Source organism: Pleuronectes platessa, chromosome 1, assembly GCF_947347685.1.
Source record: "Pleuronectes platessa chromosome 1, fPlePla1.1, whole genome shotgun sequence".
Lineage (NCBI taxonomy): Eukaryota > Metazoa > Chordata > Actinopteri > Pleuronectiformes > Pleuronectidae > Pleuronectes > Pleuronectes platessa.
This window is the reverse complement of record NC_070626.1, coordinates 10,341,600-10,362,174: the sequence shown is the minus strand read 5'-3', so window position 1 is coordinate 10,362,174 and position 20,575 is coordinate 10,341,600. Positions and strand designations below refer to the sequence as shown.

At 41.4% G+C, this 20,575-nt stretch overlaps 1 protein-coding gene across 1 annotated transcript in view; it reads left to right on the top strand.

Annotated features, from left to right (window-relative positions):
* The window catches only part of tox3 (TOX high mobility group box family member 3), a 40,460-nt gene that overhangs the window by 12,673 nt on the left and 7,212 nt on the right, over positions 1–20,575 (top strand). Inside the window, exons 2-3 of the mRNA XM_053427501.1 lie at positions 10,571–10,636; positions 17,572–17,823. Coding sequence (XP_053283476.1) covers positions 10,571–10,636; positions 17,572–17,823 — 318 coding nt within the window. The remainder of the gene's footprint in view (positions 1–10,570; positions 10,637–17,571; positions 17,824–20,575) is intronic.

Genomic DNA, 20,575 nt, shown 5'->3' with positions numbered 1-20,575 from the left:
TGAATCTCCCCCCCCCCGGCTGCAGGTAAATTAGCTGATGACAAGTTGACAGTGGGAAGTCTGTTTCTCAGTCAGTTTTTACAGCACAGTGCCCCCTGTTGAAGTCACCGATTTTCTCATCACATGCGTTGTTTACATATTGATTAATTGGATTAGTGATATTTGTCTCTGATGGTTTATTGACTGAATGCACCTTATATATTTATATATATAGTTTTTATTTATATGTATTTTAGGCCGTAAAAGGTTTAAGTGTTGAAAACAATTATTTTAATTTAGTTACCAATCACCTTCGTACATATACACAACAAGATACCAGGAGATTCGTGCTCCACTATCTGATGCTCTGCAAATTGTAGGTATTGGCAGAGAGTCAGACAGACGGGTCAAGAATGAGCTTAATGAAGAGTGATGGGAAAACATGTACATGGGAAGGTGTGGAGAGCAGAGCAGACTGTGCCCTGCACTCATTTATTTTAGTGGCGAAGCTCACAGCATGATCCTAAAAATAGAGGTCAAGGCTCAAATACAGAAAATGTCAGTGACCCCCCCTTTTTTTTTGCTGCACGCACTAGAAAGATGGGATAGAAGTGTTTTAGAGGGCGCTATGGTTAAAAGACAGCAATCAATACAGCTGTAAAGGAGGGTTGTACAAATCCAACATACACAATTGTTTTCAATTGTGAGCGTAGACAGATTCAGGGTTATTTGTTTGTACATTCTTTCATCTGCAGTAACATTGGAGGAACCTGTCAAAACTCCAAAGACGAGCCACTTTGTACATTTTACGAATTATTACCTCTGCCAAGGAGGTGATTTTTTCACCCATGTCTTGTTTGTTTGTCAGCAGGATTATGCAAAAACTACTGAACCGATTTGTACCACACTCGGAGGGGGTGGGGGGTGTGGACGTAGAACCAATTAAATTTTGGATCAGGTTAAAGGGTCAGATCCAGGAATTATTGTTTTAACATATATTAGCATATATATCGCATTCTTAGAACATTTCATCCATGTCTCATGAAACATTGTATGGATCTTGTTGTTAAAAAACAGATTTTGTCTGGTGATCTGGTGAAGAAAAAAGTACACAAAACGTACCTTCATTCTACACTTATTACACTACATGCACATTTCATTAATAGAAAGAAACTGTGCATACAGCATCAGCTGCATTTGAAAATGCTTATATTAAACATTGAAATAATGAAACTGCATAATAACAAGAGCGGTTTGAAAATAGCAAATACATAATTTATGTTATCAGACTATTTCCTTTTATTTTCCACTGTACCAGCTAGACTGACGTGTGTAGGTTTGTTTGTCCTTGGTGGAGGTATGCGCTCTGAGTGCCATTCTGCTTTTGATTGACACTCTTTTGTTTTATTCCTGTGTTGACACTGTGCATATATTGCACATGCAAGTTTTGTAAGACAAATGGAATTTCACTGGTTTTGCCTGATAGTGATAATGTTAAGTTCCAGTCTTGAGTAAAAGTGTCATCAGCAGAAAAGATTCTTGCATCGAGCTCTTTACAGTTTTATCTTCCAACATACTTTGCTAACTTACCTTGTTCGCTTAAAAGCACCACTTGAACACACGGCAGACCTCCAGGTTCCTAACTGCATTTGATCTGCAACCTGTCATTTCTACAAAGACGAAAGGAATGATTTTTGCATTATGACGAAAAGATGTGTAGTGTGTCTTTGTTCCCAATCTCTTTAAATGTCAGCGCAATGATATGGAATCAGAGTTGAAGCTTAGAGTTTGTAATTATTCAAAGCTGGTGTCTTAATCTCACAGTGCTTTTGAAGTAGGAAATGTTAAAGTGACATTTTGAGTTTAACTACTGTTAAAAACATTAGCGGAGCACTTAGCCTGATGGCTGCTCTCACCAGAAAAACAATGTCTGCGACTCGACAGCCGTCAGGTTTGCTAATGATGTCCTGGTGTGCTGTCAGTCTAGCAGATGAACGGACAATAGTATGCCAAGGAGATGCTTGAAATAGCTAATTGCTTCTAAGAGCCCGCTCAACCATTAGGTAACTACTATATTTTCACAGATGTCTTTTCCAGCTGCTTTTTCATTATGGAACTGAAAGACATTACAGAAACAGTTTGCCTCAGTTCTTGATGAGCCTGTGTTGCTGCACATCCAGTCATAATGATTATAGATGCATTATCGCAACCACAGTGGGAGATTAAAAAAAGGCACGTGCAGACACAGCACAAAGCCCTATATCCATATCTGTGCATTTCCATTATTTCACCTAATTTGCCCCAGTCATTCCGGTAATCTCTGCCAACTTGTTGATTGTCAGTTTGGAGACACATTTCTGGAGAGGAGCCCGAGAGTATTTGCAGCCGGACCTCTGTCAGTAGCGCCAAGCAACACAGTCACAAATTGGAATGTGGTACAGCTCTGGGAAAGAAGCCAAGATTTAAATTAGACAATAACCTCTGCTCTCTCTATATTGCCTCTCTTTTCCAGCTGCAGGCCCAGCCATTTGTTTAATACAGTCAGCCCTGTAGTATATAATAGACTGATATATGAGTCACCGCTCAGCAGTTTGTGTTTTTCAGATTTATAGAGATTGAACAACTGGTCGGTTTGTGCTTACTGTGGACTTAAGGTAAGAATAACAGAAAAGACAAACCTTGGAAGTACTGTGACAGCACATGCAGGAAGGTTTTAACATCTATTAGTGGATTGAAACGGCAGAATGCTTCAAATGGCTGTAAATGTTTTAAGGTACACTATAAAAAAAATCTAGGTTTTATTAAATACATTAGTCTTTTAATGGCACAGACCATTTTACAAGTAGTGGATTTCTAATAATGTTAATCAATATCAAGTTCCATTGAATTAAGGTAGCAATGTCTTTTTTAAGGCTTTACTGGACTGAATACATTGATGTTTTAGGCCTCTGTACTTTGGGCTTTTCTTCCTGCTCTATAAATGCGTCACATAACGTTGTTTTTATTTACAAAATCACCCCATCTCCTGCCATTACTTGATAAGAAATAGAGGACCGTGTTGAGTCCATCACTAAAAGCTCTTGACTGCACATTTTCAAAGCTGGTTATAATGAGTGTATTAGCCAGTAACGGCACACAGGGAATAGAAAAATGCATCTCTGCTGCTACAGCAATAAGAGAGGACTCTACTCCCAGCAGCTTTCAACAGAGCTTTATGTGATTCCAAGTCCCAGAGCTCATAGGCGCCCGACAAACCAAGAGAAGCCCTACAACCATGAACATTAGTGCCACCGAAAACAAACCCATTTCTTGTGACAGAAAGCTGTTCCTTCTTCTGTTGGACACCTTGTCATTTTTAGTTGCTAGCCTCCTCAACCCCACAGCAGCCTCGTGCTCTGTTGTAGCAGAGTGGCAAGCAAAGCAGAGGAAGCTTCGTTCAAATCCTCACCTTTGATACCATCTTGAGTAGGAGTTGCTTCAAAGCTGCTACTAGTAAAAAGTCTTGAGACATGGCTTAGCAGCAAAAGCAAGACTATACCACCAAGCCGGGCCTTTCCATGTTGTTTCCTCTAGAACTGTGTGTCCGTGCAATAGAAGCCATTGTGAGAAAACTCAACTGTGGTTCTGAGGCCCTCTCCATCTTCTAAGCCCCTTTGTGGCTCTGGGCCAATGGCTTTGCACCCCGCCAGATCAAAGATGGCACCCCATTTAGCTTGTGCATTCTTTTAGGATTTGCTCTTGAGAGTACAGAGCAAACTTGACCTGCATATTATTGAGACTACTGGGCTCAGACTATGGGTCCATTATGACAAATTCTGAGACCATCTTTGTTTTGGCAGCATTTGCAAGTCTTAGGCCTTAGAGAAAACAGTAGCTATGGTGAACCTCAGTGTATTTATGGTCCATTGTGTAACAAGCAGGCGTTGGATGCTACAGAATTATAGTGTTAATGTGATACTGTATTGTCATGAAGTTTTCTCCCAAATAAACATTTATGCATAAAACACAATGACACAGATGTTTGGGTTAAAATATAATCTTGATGGTAATGAAGGAATAAAAAAATGGGGAAAGTACAGTTCAAATAAGAGTGGTTTATTTTTAGCCATGATAGCAGTGTAGCCCTGCAAACTGGAATAGCAGAACAACTATTGGGAGAATTGCCATGACTTCTAATGGTCTTCCATGTGGTGCTATCATGAGGTTTTCAATTTGGGATTTTTGGCTAATATTTCATCTGAAAGGCTTAAACACACATTCAATTGAAGAGACACATTGTCAAACATGAGGTAGTTTTCAAAATTCCCATAATTTGATTGGCAGCTTTTCTATGTATGGCTTAATGCAGTGAACTCAACTAATCTTATTTGCAAACACTTTTAAAAGGAAGGTTTTACTAATGTTGTTTCATCATGGTCTATTTCCGTCTCCATGTTATCTTTCTTAAACACAATGTCAGTGCTGAATGCAAATTTAGCCCAGAGGAATATTCTGAGTGCTTGGTGCCCTTTAACTGTCTTTCAACACTGCTATAATGACTGGGAGACTTGGAAAAAACCACAATATATATTTGCTGAACTGTGAAATCGCTTAAGGTTTTCCTTTATTTTTATAGTTAAGCTTGTCATTTTGGTTTGATATGCAGAGTTAGTTTCATACTGAGGGTGTTGTAGTATTCCTGTATGCTGTAGTGTAATTTGAAGAAAAGAGGCTCTGCTTTAAGGTTTGATCATGACAGCCTCTCTCTGTAACGCCCAGCCCTCAATTTTTAGAGACCTTAGTGAGGACATCTTCTCAAGTAAGATGTCCTCCCTCTGGGCGTTTTCACAACTAGAAACCTGGGCCATGATCCGAATCAAGGATTAGGTCTTAGTTTCATTGTTTACATTTTGTCTGGTTAGTTTTTGTTTTACATTGCAATTTATGGAGCGCATGGAAGAATTTTGTTTGTCCTGCGGTCATCACCCATGTGTAATACCTCTACCAATCACATTGTATTTATTTGACGTTGGCGTGTTGTCAGCTTGGCTGTCGTTTTTGCTGAGTTTTCTGTGCATTCTGAAAAAATAAAATAACCGTTTCTTTTCGTGAAATTTGTAATATCATGCGAACAAAAAGCAACATCATCGTTGAAGTTGAAGACTACAAGCAATCCTGCAAGCCACTTACGAATCTTTTTTTCTTTTATTGTTTAATGATGTCTCAACTTCCTGCAATTGTTCTGAATGTCTGAAGTGTTCAAAAAAGTGTTCTCACACTGCAGACAAAATAAACTAGTTGAGTGTGATTAGAACCAAGGCCAAATCTTTGTGTCCAACCAAATTTTGGTCTGTTGGTATAGACCGTGGTCTTCGGCACTTTTTACACCTGTTATTTGCGCTTAGATTAAACTGAAAAGTCAGATGGTACAGACCAAACAAGGCAGGTGTTAAAGTGCAGAGTGTAACACATACCTGGATGACTGCTCCACATGGGCTTAAACTGTTCCTTCAGGTTTATATTTACTATAGCAAAGCAAGCTGTGATGACAACAGCTCGGACCACAGTGGTCAGTGTGGTGTTAGAGAAGAGATACATCAGCACACAACCTGAACACAACTGTCATCAGCTTGATTCATATCCCAGATAAGACTTGCACTTTTCCTAAAGCTGGATACTCTGCACGACTGTGAAGGTACTCACACTGAGAGGCAAAGGAAGAGTGAGATGCTTACAATAAACTTCCCCCTCAATGCTACCTTGTGTAGTTGAGGACTAGCAGTCCTAATGGTGGAAGACGGTGCTGGGCTGGGGGAGTAATGATTTCAGCTTTAAACTGAATTACCAATCGATTTGGCCTCCAGATCAGAACACAGCTTGCGAGCCGACTGTGCGGACATGCTGTGTTGTAGAGTCGCCTTACAAATTGACTACTGCACATATAGGAGGGAATATATCTATATATGTCAGCTTTGCGCTGCATGCACAGCGGCCTGCTGGGTGTGAATAGGCCTTGTGATCACCAGAGAGGCAGCTACAGAGTGTTTATGCTGAATTGGGTTGTAAATGAGCATGTATTTGGTGAGGAGGACCTCAGGAGTCAGAAAGATAACTTTTCCAGAGGCTTTAACAGGGCCAACCACAATTGCCGGGAAAAAAACCCGTTCCTGGTTTTTTGAGTCTCCAATCTCCCTCGCAAAGGAGCAAGGCTTAAACTTGGAGGTGGGCCAAGCTTTAAAGGAAATTGCATAAAATAATACATAGCAAATTACTGTGGGTTTTTTCTCAGGATTGCAGGTTGAGCTTTATCTGTGGTGTTTTTGCTGTGTTTTATGGAGAGCACTGGAGACCATATTAGCACAAGTGTCATGTTCCAGAGAACACATGCTAGGCTGTGATTACTGAGCTCAAGCTGAACTGTAAAATCGCTTGTCAGCAGTTGATATGTTTCTGGAAAAGCTTGGGCGCTCGATTGAATTAGTGGGGAGAAAGAATGTGCCCAATTTGGTTACCTGCTGATAGACAGCACTGGTATTGTGACTTTTTGATTGCACCATAAATCCAAAGAGCAGTCCCTTGAAACAGAATTTTAACACACATTAACAAATCTCTTTGAATCACCTTTTTTTAATAAAGTCATTCCGTGTGTAATATCCATTTAATGAACATTTACAAAGCATTATTCAATATTTAGATGAAAAACAATAAACCAGTGCATGTTTTCCTATTTGTATGCATGCAGGGATGGCAGCATGTATCCTGTGGATCTTGGTTTTCCAGTTCATGTTTACTGATAGGATCGGTGCGGTAACTCCATCATACTCGGGGTGGGATGGGGTCATGGTGGTGCAATATTGTGTTCGCCCTGAGGTTGAAATAATTTTGTTTGCTATAATAGCTGTAAAACACCTTATTTCCCGCTGGACATTCTTTCATACAAATATTCCTGAGATGGGATTTCAAATGTGAGAGGAAGAAAAAAAAATAAAGCATCAAAATTACATTTGTGTCAGAAAAAAAAGAAAAAAGGGCAGTGCATGCTGATGCTTGTTGTTTAAGTTGTGATTGTAAGAGTACCCTAGACTCAGAAAAGGCACGGCTGTGCATTTTACAGAAAAATGCAGAAATTCATATTCATGCCCATTCACATGCAACGTTGCTTGGTTTTCTGCTTGCCTGCGATTACACAGACAGTGGAGTCTTTTCAGTTCAGGATCAGCGTCCATGTAAGCTCTTAATTCTCTCCTGTTAAACAGTTATTGAAGAAATGTGCTGGTGGTGCAGAAAGAGAAATAAAAACACAGAGTGCCCACTGTTTGCTCTGCCATGTAGACACGTCTGGCTCTTATTGCGACTCATATTACAGAGCACCTTAAACTGTGAACACTCTGTTAATAAAAGCCTCCTAAAGCAATTTAAAGCTGAATTTTTCATGGTTCCCCATTGATTTCCCTTCTAGAAGTGTATGGTAGTTTTTTGGGAAATGTGAAGAAGTGAGATGCCAGTTTCCTGACTGTAACATTGCTGCCGGGGATACTGCTACTGTGCTGTATAAGACATGTAATACTACTTTAATGTGTTTCAGGAGCTTTTATCTTTCATAAATCATGTGGTTTCCAGTCCTAAAGTTTCCACAATTATTCCTAAATCTGTATCAAAAATGCGTCTCCACGTAGACACGGTTGTTTGGCCCCTCACACAGCTCTTCTCTTGCTAGTCACATCATTTTAATTACAGAGCCTTCATTGTCTGCGCTGACCCATTTTAGTGCGGTTCTTTACCGTCAGCTGCGCGGTCCCTCCAATCATTCTTAATTTCATCTGGCATTTGACTCAATGGGCACTGCCACCAACATGAGTGCAAATGCCTTTCTCCCCCCTCCCCCAAAAAATGAATTGGGGGAATAACAATAACAGCCTCCTCTCCCTGCCCTGGATGTCCACCGAGGCCTCCAGCCCGGGCTGCGCCACAACATGGTTCAGCTTTTAATGGTGAAGATTGATACCAGTGGCTGGGGACATTTCTTAGGATGTTAGTCACAGTTCTCAGAGGAGATTTGGAGCTGCTCTTAAAGGGCCCTGGAAACACAATAAAACATGATTCACAGAGACCGAGCCCAGGGAGTCTCACACTACTAATTAGCACTTGGACTTAACTGGATTGTGTTTTCTCTGATGAAGCTAATGTGACTCGGATCAGTCTCCGTGTTTACAGTATGTAATTCAGCTATACCTCTTAATGTGGGGTTCTGTTTTAATGACACATCTCTTCCTGATATATAAACATTTGCATGCTCCTGAACTTGTCATCCACTTTAACCAGTGATGCGTAACATGGCGAGTAATTGAGTTGAAAATGTGTGACTATTACTGCGAACAAGAAGTTTGAGACGAAGCTACTCAGCTCAGAAACCTTTCTAAAGCCCATTTTCAACTAACTCTAACTTCTGGCTTTTGCAGTGGGAATGGATTTAATCGGCATTCACTCCTCGGTCAAATTACTCTGCAGTAGACACATGTTTTTTACCGCCTCTGGCAGTGAAGGTAACATGACACCTGGGTGAAGTTGCTCATTTCTTTTTTATTTTGGCAATCTAAGTGCTGACACTGTACCTTTTTTGCGCATTGAACTTTGACATTGTTGTGTAATACATAACCATGAACCTTTGTTTTTTTCGCCGCATAAGTTGCAATACAAGTTGGTGTCTGACCTATTAGTGATATGGGACACTTTATATATTTATACTTTAGGCATATTTTTTGGAGAATTACACATCTCTGTATTCTTTAGGGATATCCCCAAATTATCAGGTATTTACAATGGAGAGCTCTCTTTAAAATATTTATTCTCATCCAGAGACGACAGGTAGAAGGAACAGAGACAGCACTGAATGAAGCCCTATCTCCCCCCACCATCAGAACAATGTTCCTAGTGCTTGAATAGAGAGGGATATCTCTGAGACTTCAATTTGTTATCTAAAAGAAGGGGGGGTAACACTTCCAAGATAAGCCTGGCATAAGGTTAATTACCAGCCGAGTGGCTGATGTAACCCAGCCTGGTCATGTCTCAAAGTTACACACAGCTGGGAAGTGAAGGAGGACTAGCTATTGACAGATGTTTCTCACTTGACGCCTGTGAGTCCCTTGTGTGTGTGTGTGCTTGTCTTTATACATTTGTGTGAGTGTTTTGTGCAAACATGTTAACACCGGCGCAGAGTCAGATATAGTTTAGTGGGGCAGCTCCAGGTAAGATGGCACCAGAGGCCTAGACAGCACAAACCACCTGCTTCAGCAACGGCTAGCAGAGCTTGTGGCTCCCCTTCTCATTGGTGCGTAACACTGTTAACATTGCTGCTGATTCTCCCACTCTCTCTCCAGGGCATAGACTAATTAATGGATACCATTCGCGGTTGATTAGCAGCAGCTCTTTCGGTAATTACATTCTCATACTAACCACTCAGAAGAAAAGGAGAAAAGGGAAAAAAAACACAAAAGGCTAGAAAATATATTAATGTACTTCTCAGTTCACTCTGATCTTAATTTGTTTCCACTATTGTTTGCTTCTGCTCAGATAAGAAACAGCTTTTTCTCCCCCTCCTCTCTTTGTTATTGGCGTTCCTCATCGCTCATAATATTTTAAGAGAGTGACTTTGTAATAAACACAGAAAAGAGATTACTGCAAAGCTTTGTTGAAAACAAGGAGCGTTCTCGGTGGAACCTCACGAAGACACGAATTTGCCGCGATTCTTTCTCCTCCGAGCCGTGTAGGCTGGGTTTTTGCACTCCTCACTCACAGAGAGGTGCATTGTGCTCCTGGGCCCAGCTGCTAGCCCATAATTCTTCATTCTATGTCCCATTGTTCCTACCTGTCAGCGTGGCTGTGTCTCCGAAGAAAGGAAGTGGCTGCCATTTTGCCAGCAGGCTATGTGTGGGTTGAGGGGGGCGGGGAGAGATGTTGTGAAAACATGTTATTTCTTATCAAGGTACAGGGTTTTAATAGCTTATCAGCTGTCCTACAGTGTGACACGCACTATTTCTCAGCTACCCTTTTTGTTTTACACCGTTATTACTCTTCTATCAATTCTGATATTAACAGGTAAATACTTGTATTTCATTGTTGTACTAAACAGTATGAACCCCTAACACAATCGGATCCCTCGTAATCATGGATAAATGTAAAAAAAGTTACACTTATTCTTAATCCAAACTCCACCCACAATAAAAACACTCCACCTCCTTATTTCCCCTCGGTATCACTCCACTCCCATAGGTTACTTGAAGTTAATAACCTGCCACTGCATCTTGATACTTGGCTTTGTGATGCAAACATATCCTTAATTGCCATCCCATAAGGGCTGAATAGACAGACCAGATTCTCATTACGCCGGTTCGAATTGGCCGGGGCCTCTCACATGCCTCTCGTCATGTCCCAATAATGGCAGAGTGGCGGTGCACTGAGAGAAAAGGTGTTAACTCAGCGTGTAAACATTCCGAGCCAAATATGACAGTATCTGTTTGAGTGACAGGTGTCTATTATGAAGGGCTTCAATTGCAAAGGATGTTATTTGGACACCAGTGGCTGATTGTGTGTTTTTCTTTTTTCTCATTTGCAGTTCCAGAATAACAACAACTACATGAACATGGCGGAGGCAAACGGTGCGCTGCTCGCTGCTGGTGATGTGAGTATACTTCACATTTTTTCCATAATAAAATTCTCATTCTCATCCTTTGCAATGTAAATATAGCCAAGTACAGTGTCTCATTTGCATGTATAGTAATACATATGGCCCATTTTTCATTTAGTTAGACTTGTGTATATAAAGAACTTGCACTTTTATTCATGTTGTTGGGGATAGGCTTTTTAAGGAAATTTACCTTTGAATGGAAAAACCAATATCATGAAGTGTAATCCCTTTGTTTCACACTGTAAAGCCCTCAGAAATATCCATAATCGGACTCTGATTGAAATTCCTCCACTTTTATTATCAGCAACATTATTTTTATTACCTGAAATGCTGCCTGTTGAAATGCAACTCGCCCTGAGACCCCCACAAAGCTCTCAGCTTACAAAAAGATGAGATATAGGCTCACCCTATATTGTCTCATAGTAACTTCTGAGAGCTGACGCTGATGTGCCCTGACTGTCTCGACTGTGCTCAACGAGATAAAGTGATATCTCAGGAAGCCGAGGATATAAACATCTGTTTTCATCCTGTTCTTTTTTTTAAAGACATAATGAAGGAGCCTTAAGAGATTCTGTGGTTCTGTCACTCTCTGAGCCACTCTTTATGCTGGCACTTACACAAAATGAAATGTCACCAACAATCTCTGGCTGCGGATTTGCTGTAATAACTCTGTGCTGTACTGTTGCATTAAAATAAAAGAAGGGAATAGATGTTTCGCTGGAGGTAAATATCCGCCTCTGCGAGCCATAGTAGTCCTAACAGTTTGCTAAATTTACTTGTTTTATTCCCTCTTCCACCCACTCTGCAGCCCTGTCATTAGAGACAAGTGCACCAAAAATACCCATCATCCTCTGTGGTTCAAACTCATCCAGTTTAGCACAGGAGATTAATGTGGTTTCAAAACCCACAGCAAAAGCATCACTGCACCGCTCCAAACTTCTATCCTAGATGTCATTGTTAACGTCATTATTTTTTCATTCATGCCAGTCGGGATTGCAACAGTGATGTTCAGGCTCAGTAGTGTTGAGAGTGTGTCTGACCTCATGTTCATAAAGTGGCCGCTTCACAAAGCCACAGAGTGTTATGGAAGGAGTTTAATTTCCCCCCACATTTACGCTGAGTGGACGCATCCTCTGTATCTATGGGCTGCTGAGGCCCAGTGCAGCGGGGACCACGCCGACACAAGCTGCTTGGAGAGCATTCAGCCCCCAGCTGTGAGGGCCCACTGTGGCAGTCAGGGGAAGGGGGGATGGGTGAGGGGGTGTATGGGTGAGGGGGAAACTCCTTGATAAAAACAGCCCAGCTCATTTGCATTTTATCAAAAGGAACAACTGTGTCCAGTGTTAAGGCACAGATGGTATTGTGCTTGGAAGGAGAAGAAGTTTAAAGTGTGGATTCAGATTTTCATGCGATGGAGTGTACAAAGTGTTGTTTGGTGCAACCTGAGCTAAAGTAAGATTAAAGTGGCTTCCTCTTTGAGTTGTGAAGTTTCACATCATCTCCACTGCAATGCTATATTGATCTACTTCATGTGACTACATTGGGCTGAGGGTACAAAGGGAAAGGAAGTCTTCTTTATGAGGGCTCCATGATGAAAAGCTAGGTTTGACAGCAAGGTTAAATTTACGCCACCACATTTGGGTAGCTATTGTTTTCAAATACAACCAGTGGGTTAGAAGCACTGTGTGCTGTTTATGATGATACACTCTTATGTTTTGTATTGATACACCCCAGTCTTATTTTGTGTGTCAAAAAATATCATTAGTTTTGAGACTTAATTGGATTAGTGCACTGAGTTTGAGCCCACATGGTACAATTGTTAGCCAAGCTACAATGCTTACCAGCATTTGCCCTGTCACATAAGAGTTTCAGGTTTACCTGTTTGACCACAACAATATTTTAACCTCCATGTTCGTCCTATTACAGTGTTTCCGTTTCTTAGTGTTCTACATCCAACCAGGTAGAGTTTGACCGGTATGAACAAGAACAACAGTCAACAGCTCTGCTGCCTTTTCTTTTTTTAAATCACCTGTTGTTCAACATGAAAGAGGATATGCAATGGCATATTCCTCCTGTACATACGATGAACTAAAATGGTACCAGCAGCGTTTCCAAAAGTATCAGGTGTTTGGAAACTTTGGAGTAACATGGATACCCAGCATCGTTGTGGCAAAAAGTAAAACGAAAAAGTATTAAGCTGCAGTTATACTTGATGGATTGGTCCGTGCGCACCAACTGTGACACTAACACAACGCCTTTCCCTTTTATACTTGCGCCCGAGGCACTGGAAAAAGGCAAGAAGAGGAGAAAACACAAACAGAATAGCTTTCCTCCTCCAGGATCACCACTTCGGGCTTGTTCAAGCTTTTTGGTTTCCTGCAGAAAGACTCGTCTTTACCAACAGTTTCTGTAATCCTCCAGGAGCCATCAGAGAATCTCTATGCACCCTCATTAATGACAGTAGTGAGGATTCATTATTTACCATTAATGACCATTCTGTTTCCTTTTATTTATCTCTGCCTTTTGTGATTACATTAATAAGGTGTATGTAGATGTCTGTAGAGAAAAACTTGTTCACAGACTCTTGCCTCCAGCTCAATCCATTATGTTGCACTTCACGTGCAGCATGCGCCAAGTCGAAAAGTTGGGAGTGGCAGGACCAGCTAAAACGACGCTACGTGCCTGCGGAAATTACATAATTTCTGCCCCGAAGCCCTGCTCGCTAGGACAGGAATGGCAAGCATAGACTAGACGTCAGCGTGGATGTAGCCTGATCAGCAGAATGTTATATTGACCAAGGGTGTGTTTTATTGCTTATAAATTAAACTCCTCTTTTGGTAGATGAAGGATTGGTATTTGTTTTCCTCAAATCTTGCATAGTTTCACTTACACTTTGTTGTCTTTTATAGAAATATTTATTTTAGCTTGGTTGTCTTCGGGGCTTTGAAAAAGTAGATTGATGTTCACTATTTTTGCCATCATTTAATGCCTTATAACCATACAAATTACAAAGTAATATAAGCTTACTTTCATATCCCTCAGAACAGTATTATTCATTTAAAATGTGCTTTTGCTCAAGGTAGAATGCTTCCACATCCACACAGCAGACCTGTATTTGCTGTTTAGATGGCCGGTGTATCATTTACCTTATGCACTTAGAGGATGAGATAAGATGACCTTGGAGTGCCTGGTAAAGCATACATCCTAGCAGGGAAAGCTTGACTGCTTTCCTCAGGGAAAAGGATACTGTATGGTGAGATAGTGTTCCACTCAGATGTATCACTTTACTTTCCCAATCAAATTAGAGATGTGTAATGAACTATAAATATGTAGAAATGGACTACAAATGATCCAAATTTGAAATAATGTTGATTAGGGGTGCCATGGTTGATGTTGTCATTTGAGAAGCTGCACTCTGCCTGTCTAGATATTTGAAACTGGATCCTCAATCCTGTCTCGATTGATTCTGAGGCCTATTATATGCAGTAATTGCATACTGCTGCCTTTAACAAGTCTTGGTCATTGCATCTGTGAATTGCATTACTACATTTATTGAAGGACTGGGAACCTTGCCTGAAAAGCCTTTTCATGCTCTTTGTCCTCATATTGAATCATGGCAGGAAAGGGATAGAATTTCGGGGGGGGGGGGGGATTTACATATCCCCTTGTGTTTTTTTTTATTATTGTCAACATTGTTTGAAGGTGTCATGTATACAGAGTTACAACAATGTTTACATACTCTATATAAGTCAACTTGTACTGTTTACCATAAGACCTGGTTAAGACCTTTTGCACAAAAGTTGTGCTTTTCTGGATCATTTGTATCCTTACTAGGAATGGGTCTTCTTGCATTTGGAATTAAGATTCATATTTATGGATTTGGATAGGCTATTGGATGGAATGTCATGAAATTGGTAGTAAACATATGTAACTTGCACTTGGATAGGCTGTAGCTGTCGCCAAGTCATCTGGATATTAAGCCTGCAAAATGTACCTGCTACATGCCACCATGTTAGCATTAGCCTTATCCTAGTCTTATAAAGAATAATATTTTCATGCAACTGACAATTTATAGTCTGAGACAGTTTTTAACTGGTAACTTCACGTTTTGAAGACATGATTAATTCCACCCCCTATAGGCAGTGAGGACACACCTGGTCAGACCACTCATGATGAGTACGTCTCACCTCAGCTACACCTCTGCTTTGCCCTCATACCACTGAACCCTGTGGCTGCCAATGGAAATACCCATACATACTACTCGCTTTCTTTCTCTCTCTGTACATGCCTGCACATCCCAATCCAGCATCTGGCTTGGCACTTGGCTCTGCTGAGCTTTTCAGAACAATTTAAATGGATAATCAGGCTGCTGATGCAAAGAAAGTGGATTGTGCATCTCTTAATCTCCGATCAGAGCCCCCTAAGCTGCTCCTGGTGCAGAATTAGACTGGCTTTATGTGAAATGACACCAGACAGTGTGCAACAATGTAACACTCTGTGGGTTCCAGTAAAATCTGGCACCTCTTCCCCGGGGAGAGGCCCTTTTCTTCGCTGACTGCTGACATATGCTGTGCCCCCAAATGAGACACAAACGCCATGTCTCCTTTATCAGCGCCCCTGGTGCAGATTGTTAATTTGAATCGTTTTTAACAAAGAGAGGCAAAGCATACAAGCGATAGTGATTGGATGATTTGATGTTTTTCTTCCTCTATCCTCCTCTTTCAGTAGCCTACTGTTTATCGGCCCCTAAACCAGCATTCCTCCTCTCCAAGTACATGTCTGTGTTTCACTTAAAGGTCACACTAATGCTTCTGATTCTCTCCTACAAAAGTGGAGCTTACCTCATCCAACCTTCTTGCTCTTTGACGTTTGTCTCAAATCTCTGGGTTGGCTCTATAATACAGGCCATGGTTGACCAGCCTATAGGATCCAGTGACCTATATACAGTGGTTCTGACCTGATTTACCTTAGACAGTGCGACACTACAGGAAACCTACTTCAGCAAATAGTGGTGATATTTTTCTCTTCGAAAGCACCCCTGCATAGGCTCATGTGGGAAATGTGGCAAATTGCTGTTTGTCTGACTGCACTAAACAAGAGGAGACTGAGACATGGCTGGTACTTTTGGAGAGTGAATGGTAGAGCTAAAGGCTGGTGTGGGGATTGACCCTGCTCCACAGGAGAAGTTTAAAAAAAGATGAATGAAGATCGAGATGATGGACGAGCCCGCATCCTTTTCATGTGCTACCTGATGTCTACATCAATGACAGATTGATTTAGTTAACTTAACATTAGAATCTTTGGTTTTTATTCACGTGCTGTTGTTTAGGCATCATTGTCAGCTAAGTTCCAGAGGCTTTTGAGTCGCACAATTTGACAACAGAGGACTTGGAGCACATAGTTCCTACTGAGAGTTCTCGTGATTTATTCTGCACTGTTCGAGCCAGAGGCCAGGGGTGATGAATATGACCGTAGCTCCTTCTGAAAGGAGAACTGATTCTCTAGCTGCGAAACAAGCACTGAAAAGTGAGACAGTGGTAGGCAGCCGGAAGAGAGAAGGAAGAGGGAGGAATGAAAACTCTATTAGCTGCCTCTGCCACAGGAATTCATCAGCCCTTGTCAAGACAGCTGCCCTGACTAGGCAATGAATTAGTTTCAAGTGTCTGTGTGCTAAAGCAAGCAAGAAGAACATTAATACTCCCTAATCAAGGGCTGTGTTGGCATATTCCCTCCGTTGTCTCCCTTCTGTTATTCAATCCACTAGCGGAGACAGAGAGAGAGCTGAAGGAGACAGGCCGGGTTAGCTCTGTTGTTGAGTGTAGTTTCCTTTGAGACTTGAAGAACCTCACCTCTGCTGGGGAAGGAGTTTGATTTTCGACGTGACAAGCCAGACTATGCTGCTTTGCATGTGCTGTAATGTTGTCAAATTTTGTTAAGAGTGAGAAACTGCTGATGAGGTCGCCAGAAGCAAGACTTAAACACTGCTGTAAAAGTGATATGAAGACAAGGAAGCATTGTTTGACATCAACCTGAAACAGTCCCGAAGCAAAGCTGCGTTCTGTCTCTGCTTCTAACAGGATTTTCAACAGCGCTGGGTGTTTAGTATGATTTTTTTTTAGCACTATACCACTATGCTTTCAAGCAGAATGCCAAGCTGTGCTAGCAGTTCAAACCATATCACATTTAGTAAGAGACCTATGTGCTTTGAAGAGGTTTTCAGTGACTAAGCAGCAGCAGCCGAGCCCGGCGCCCCCGCTGCTTGGCCCTGTTTTGGACTGCATTTTACGTGGACACATTTGTGTGGTCATTGTGAAGATATGAATGTATTGACTTTCCAGAGTCTGGCTTCATGCAATGTACTGATGACAAGACCCAAGTAGGTGAACAGTCCCATCTCCAAGAAGGCACATAAGCAAATTAAGTGTGACCAAAAGCTTTAATTCGAAAGGCAGAAGGATTAGGCTGTTTGATGAGCAGATTTAAGGGTGCAAGCAAGGGGAACAAAAAGAAACACTTCTGGCCAAGCGTAATAATCTTTGAAAATGTTCTTTAAACCCATCTCCCTGTGACGTGTATTTTCACTGCACTTCAACCAAACATCTTCCATCCCAAAGATTAAGGGCTTTTATCATGTATCCTCCCTCTCCTGTGATTGCTGCTTGATATTTTTGCTTTTGACGTCCTCTTTCGCACTTGCCTTTTTTCTCTTCTTTTTACCCAAAGTGTACTTTAATAGGTTTGGTAAATGTTACATCTTAGTGCACTTCAACACAGTGTATTACCACTCCACTGAAACATTCCCTCTCTTAAACAAAGTTGCCTGATTTAATCCCCACAGGTTTCCTTCCGGCATGTTGCATAAGGCCCACCTCAGTGAATGCACTGTGTTTGTGGATTTCATGACTTTCCTTTTCCTTCCTTCTTTTCAGACTTTCCATACGCCCAGTTTGGGTGACGAGGAGTTTGAAATTCCTCCCATTACACCTCCACCAGAGACCGAGTCTAGTCTGGGTCTATCGGATGTGGACTCACCTTTCCCAGGGATGCCGGAGCCCCCGGGTCCACACAGGGGTCCATTAATCCCCCAGTTCCCTCCTCAGAGCCTGGACCTGCCCTCCATTACCATCTCACGCAACATGATGGACCAGGAAGGCATGTCTGTCAATGCCGAGCAACCTGTGGTGAGCAGTCCCATGCATTTATACAACTAATAAATCAAGAAGTCTATCTATTCCCTGCGACTAGAGAAATCCTCATTTGTCAACACACAAAATCCTGCACTTGCACAGCACCAGCATGGGTCCTGCTCTTAGCTGCAGCTCCAGATGTGGGAACCAAACTCAAAGATATGATACATAAGTATATACTACTAGAGACCCCTGATGCCAGAAGCATTAAGTCCTTAAATTAGCCTTTTTGCTGAACCATGATGTCCCCTTCACAGTTTGTGTATGCCTCCTGTTGTCAGTGCATCTGGCACAGCATCTGGCCTTGTTTACTTCACAGAAGGTATATGATCACATTGAGTAAATGTCATGATATCATGTTACTTACTGTGAGTATTTTTTTTTTAAGCAAAAAGCACATATAGCGTGGCTGATCTTCCTCTGTAAGTCGAGCAGATGTGAATAGATCACAGGTGTTGGAGCACATTCGGCCGCAGAAGGACAGTGAAAATGGGACCCCCAAAAGTGCCACCATTTCACATGCTCATATTTAATTCATGATGTCCGAGGAAGTCCTTTTTTTTCGATGCTGTAGATGCTGATGCATGGTTCTTTCCAATGTCTCATGAGGCCTCTGGATTCGCCCTGTATTTTGTATGTATTTGTATCTTTCGACAAACATACCAGTAGGTAGCAATGAAGTCCACTACAACGATGGGTAGCTCATAAATGTTTTACTTATATCTTTGCCTGTATTTATTTGATATCTGTTTCTAAGACCTTTCTGGTGCATGGCCCAAAGTGCTATAGAAACACAAAGCAAATGTATACATTGAAAGAGGTTTCCATGCCTTAAAACACTGTTGGGGTGTGTACGAGAGGTCCAAACGCATCAGGAACAGTTTGATTTGCCAAAAAATACACTTTAGAATGGACAGGAAATTTGCGCTGCTGGCTTGATAGACAGATAGTCAAACACGGAGCAGTAGACAAAGTAATCACTCTCTTTATGTTGATACTGTTATGTGCCATAGATTGTGAGATTGTTGTCTCTGGGTTGGAAAGGCATTTTCAAATGCCACAATCATGGAGGCATTGAAGAGGAAAAATGGAAATGTCACTGGCTGACTAGTTGTCTTACAGAGCTATTAGAAAAACAGAAGATTCATTTAGGAGAAAAGAAACGAAGAGGACAAAGGTATGAGCGGAGAGATGATGATAGTGATGTTGAATTTGCTTGGTGAACCACGAAGCTCATAAGAGGTGATCATTATAACTGTGTGAATAAAGGAGTTCACACATTTATTCATTTACCTCCCTTTTCTGTAACACATTTGTTGAATCACCCTGATATTAGAGATATTTATTTACATTCCATATGGGAACAGGCTATAACATTTTACAGCTCTTTTTCCTGCTCCCGTGCTCCTGGCATGTAAAATAATTGCAGCTTTTAAAATATCTCTGCCGCATACAGTAAGTGAGCCCCACAAGGCTTTTGCCTAAAGAATTTTCATTTCATGGTCAGTTAAGCTTTCTACATCTGGAAGAAACAGAACCTTGACACAATTACATTCCCGACTTTTCTCACGACTTGCTGGAGGATTAGATTTGATTCTCAAACATTATTCCTCTTTAACACCATTTGCATGGCTCATGTCTCTGATTGTGCAGAGACTCTATTAAAAACTGAGGGAGAGAATATGGGTTTCTGCTCCTTGCCTTGTGGCATTGTCGTTGGCACACCACTCACTCGTTATCAGTCATCGCACATTGTACCGCGGGAGGGCTCGTGGTGGCCCTTCATTTTTCCCGTAAATGGGATTGATCCCCAAAAGTCTTGCGACAATGGCTCTAGAAATTCTATTCATCTGCAGGTTTATCTTGAAAAGAGAACGCAACTTTTTAAATGAGATAAGTAACAGTGCATTTTTTGCAGCACATTCTATAGACAGAGACAATGATTTACGGAGGCCCTAAGAGGGGTGTTTTGTCATTTTGTCAGCGCACTGATAAAGGGATGACAACCTTATATACATGATTACATTCTGTGTTATTTGTTATGGCTGCAGGGGCAAACAAATAATCTGTGCACTATTGCAATTACATTTTTCATCAAGCCACGCTCATATTTCCCAAACACTTGTCCTGATTTCCTTTCTCTTATCAGAACTTAATGAGAAACCCAACCAGTGAATATACCTGGGCTGTTTTCAAAAGCTTCTTCCATGTCATTGCGCTGCCAAGTGTTCTGCTAATTCCTGTCCCCCTATAACGTTCAGCGTATGTCTGGCAAATTGGCCACAGATGCTGGGCTCCTACAAAGAGAAGTACATTTTCTCAACTGCAACGGGCCTGGCAAGCCCTGAATCTGAAGTCATTATTTATTTAATCTGCTCTCCTAACAAGCTTCTGACTCTCATTTTTGTCTCCCAGCATGTGTCCTCCTGATCTGTGATTGAGTCTCAATAGTGCCAAATAGTACTGGAGTTAGAGCTGCCTGTAATGCTTTATTCACAATCTCGCCTCGATTTTCTCCGCGCTGCACAGCGAGGGTCTCTAGCTTCTATTTCAAAAAACACCTGGTGCCTTCGCCACTTTTTAGTTTTTTTTTTCTCGACACATGTAAGGATGCAGTGAGCTCCGTGTCCTCCGTGATTGGATTCGAAACCTGCAGTCGTCAACCAGTTGTATTACACGTTGAAATCAATATTAAGGAGATACGAGCCCTGCTGTCTTATTAGGTTTACTGAAATGAGGTGACACA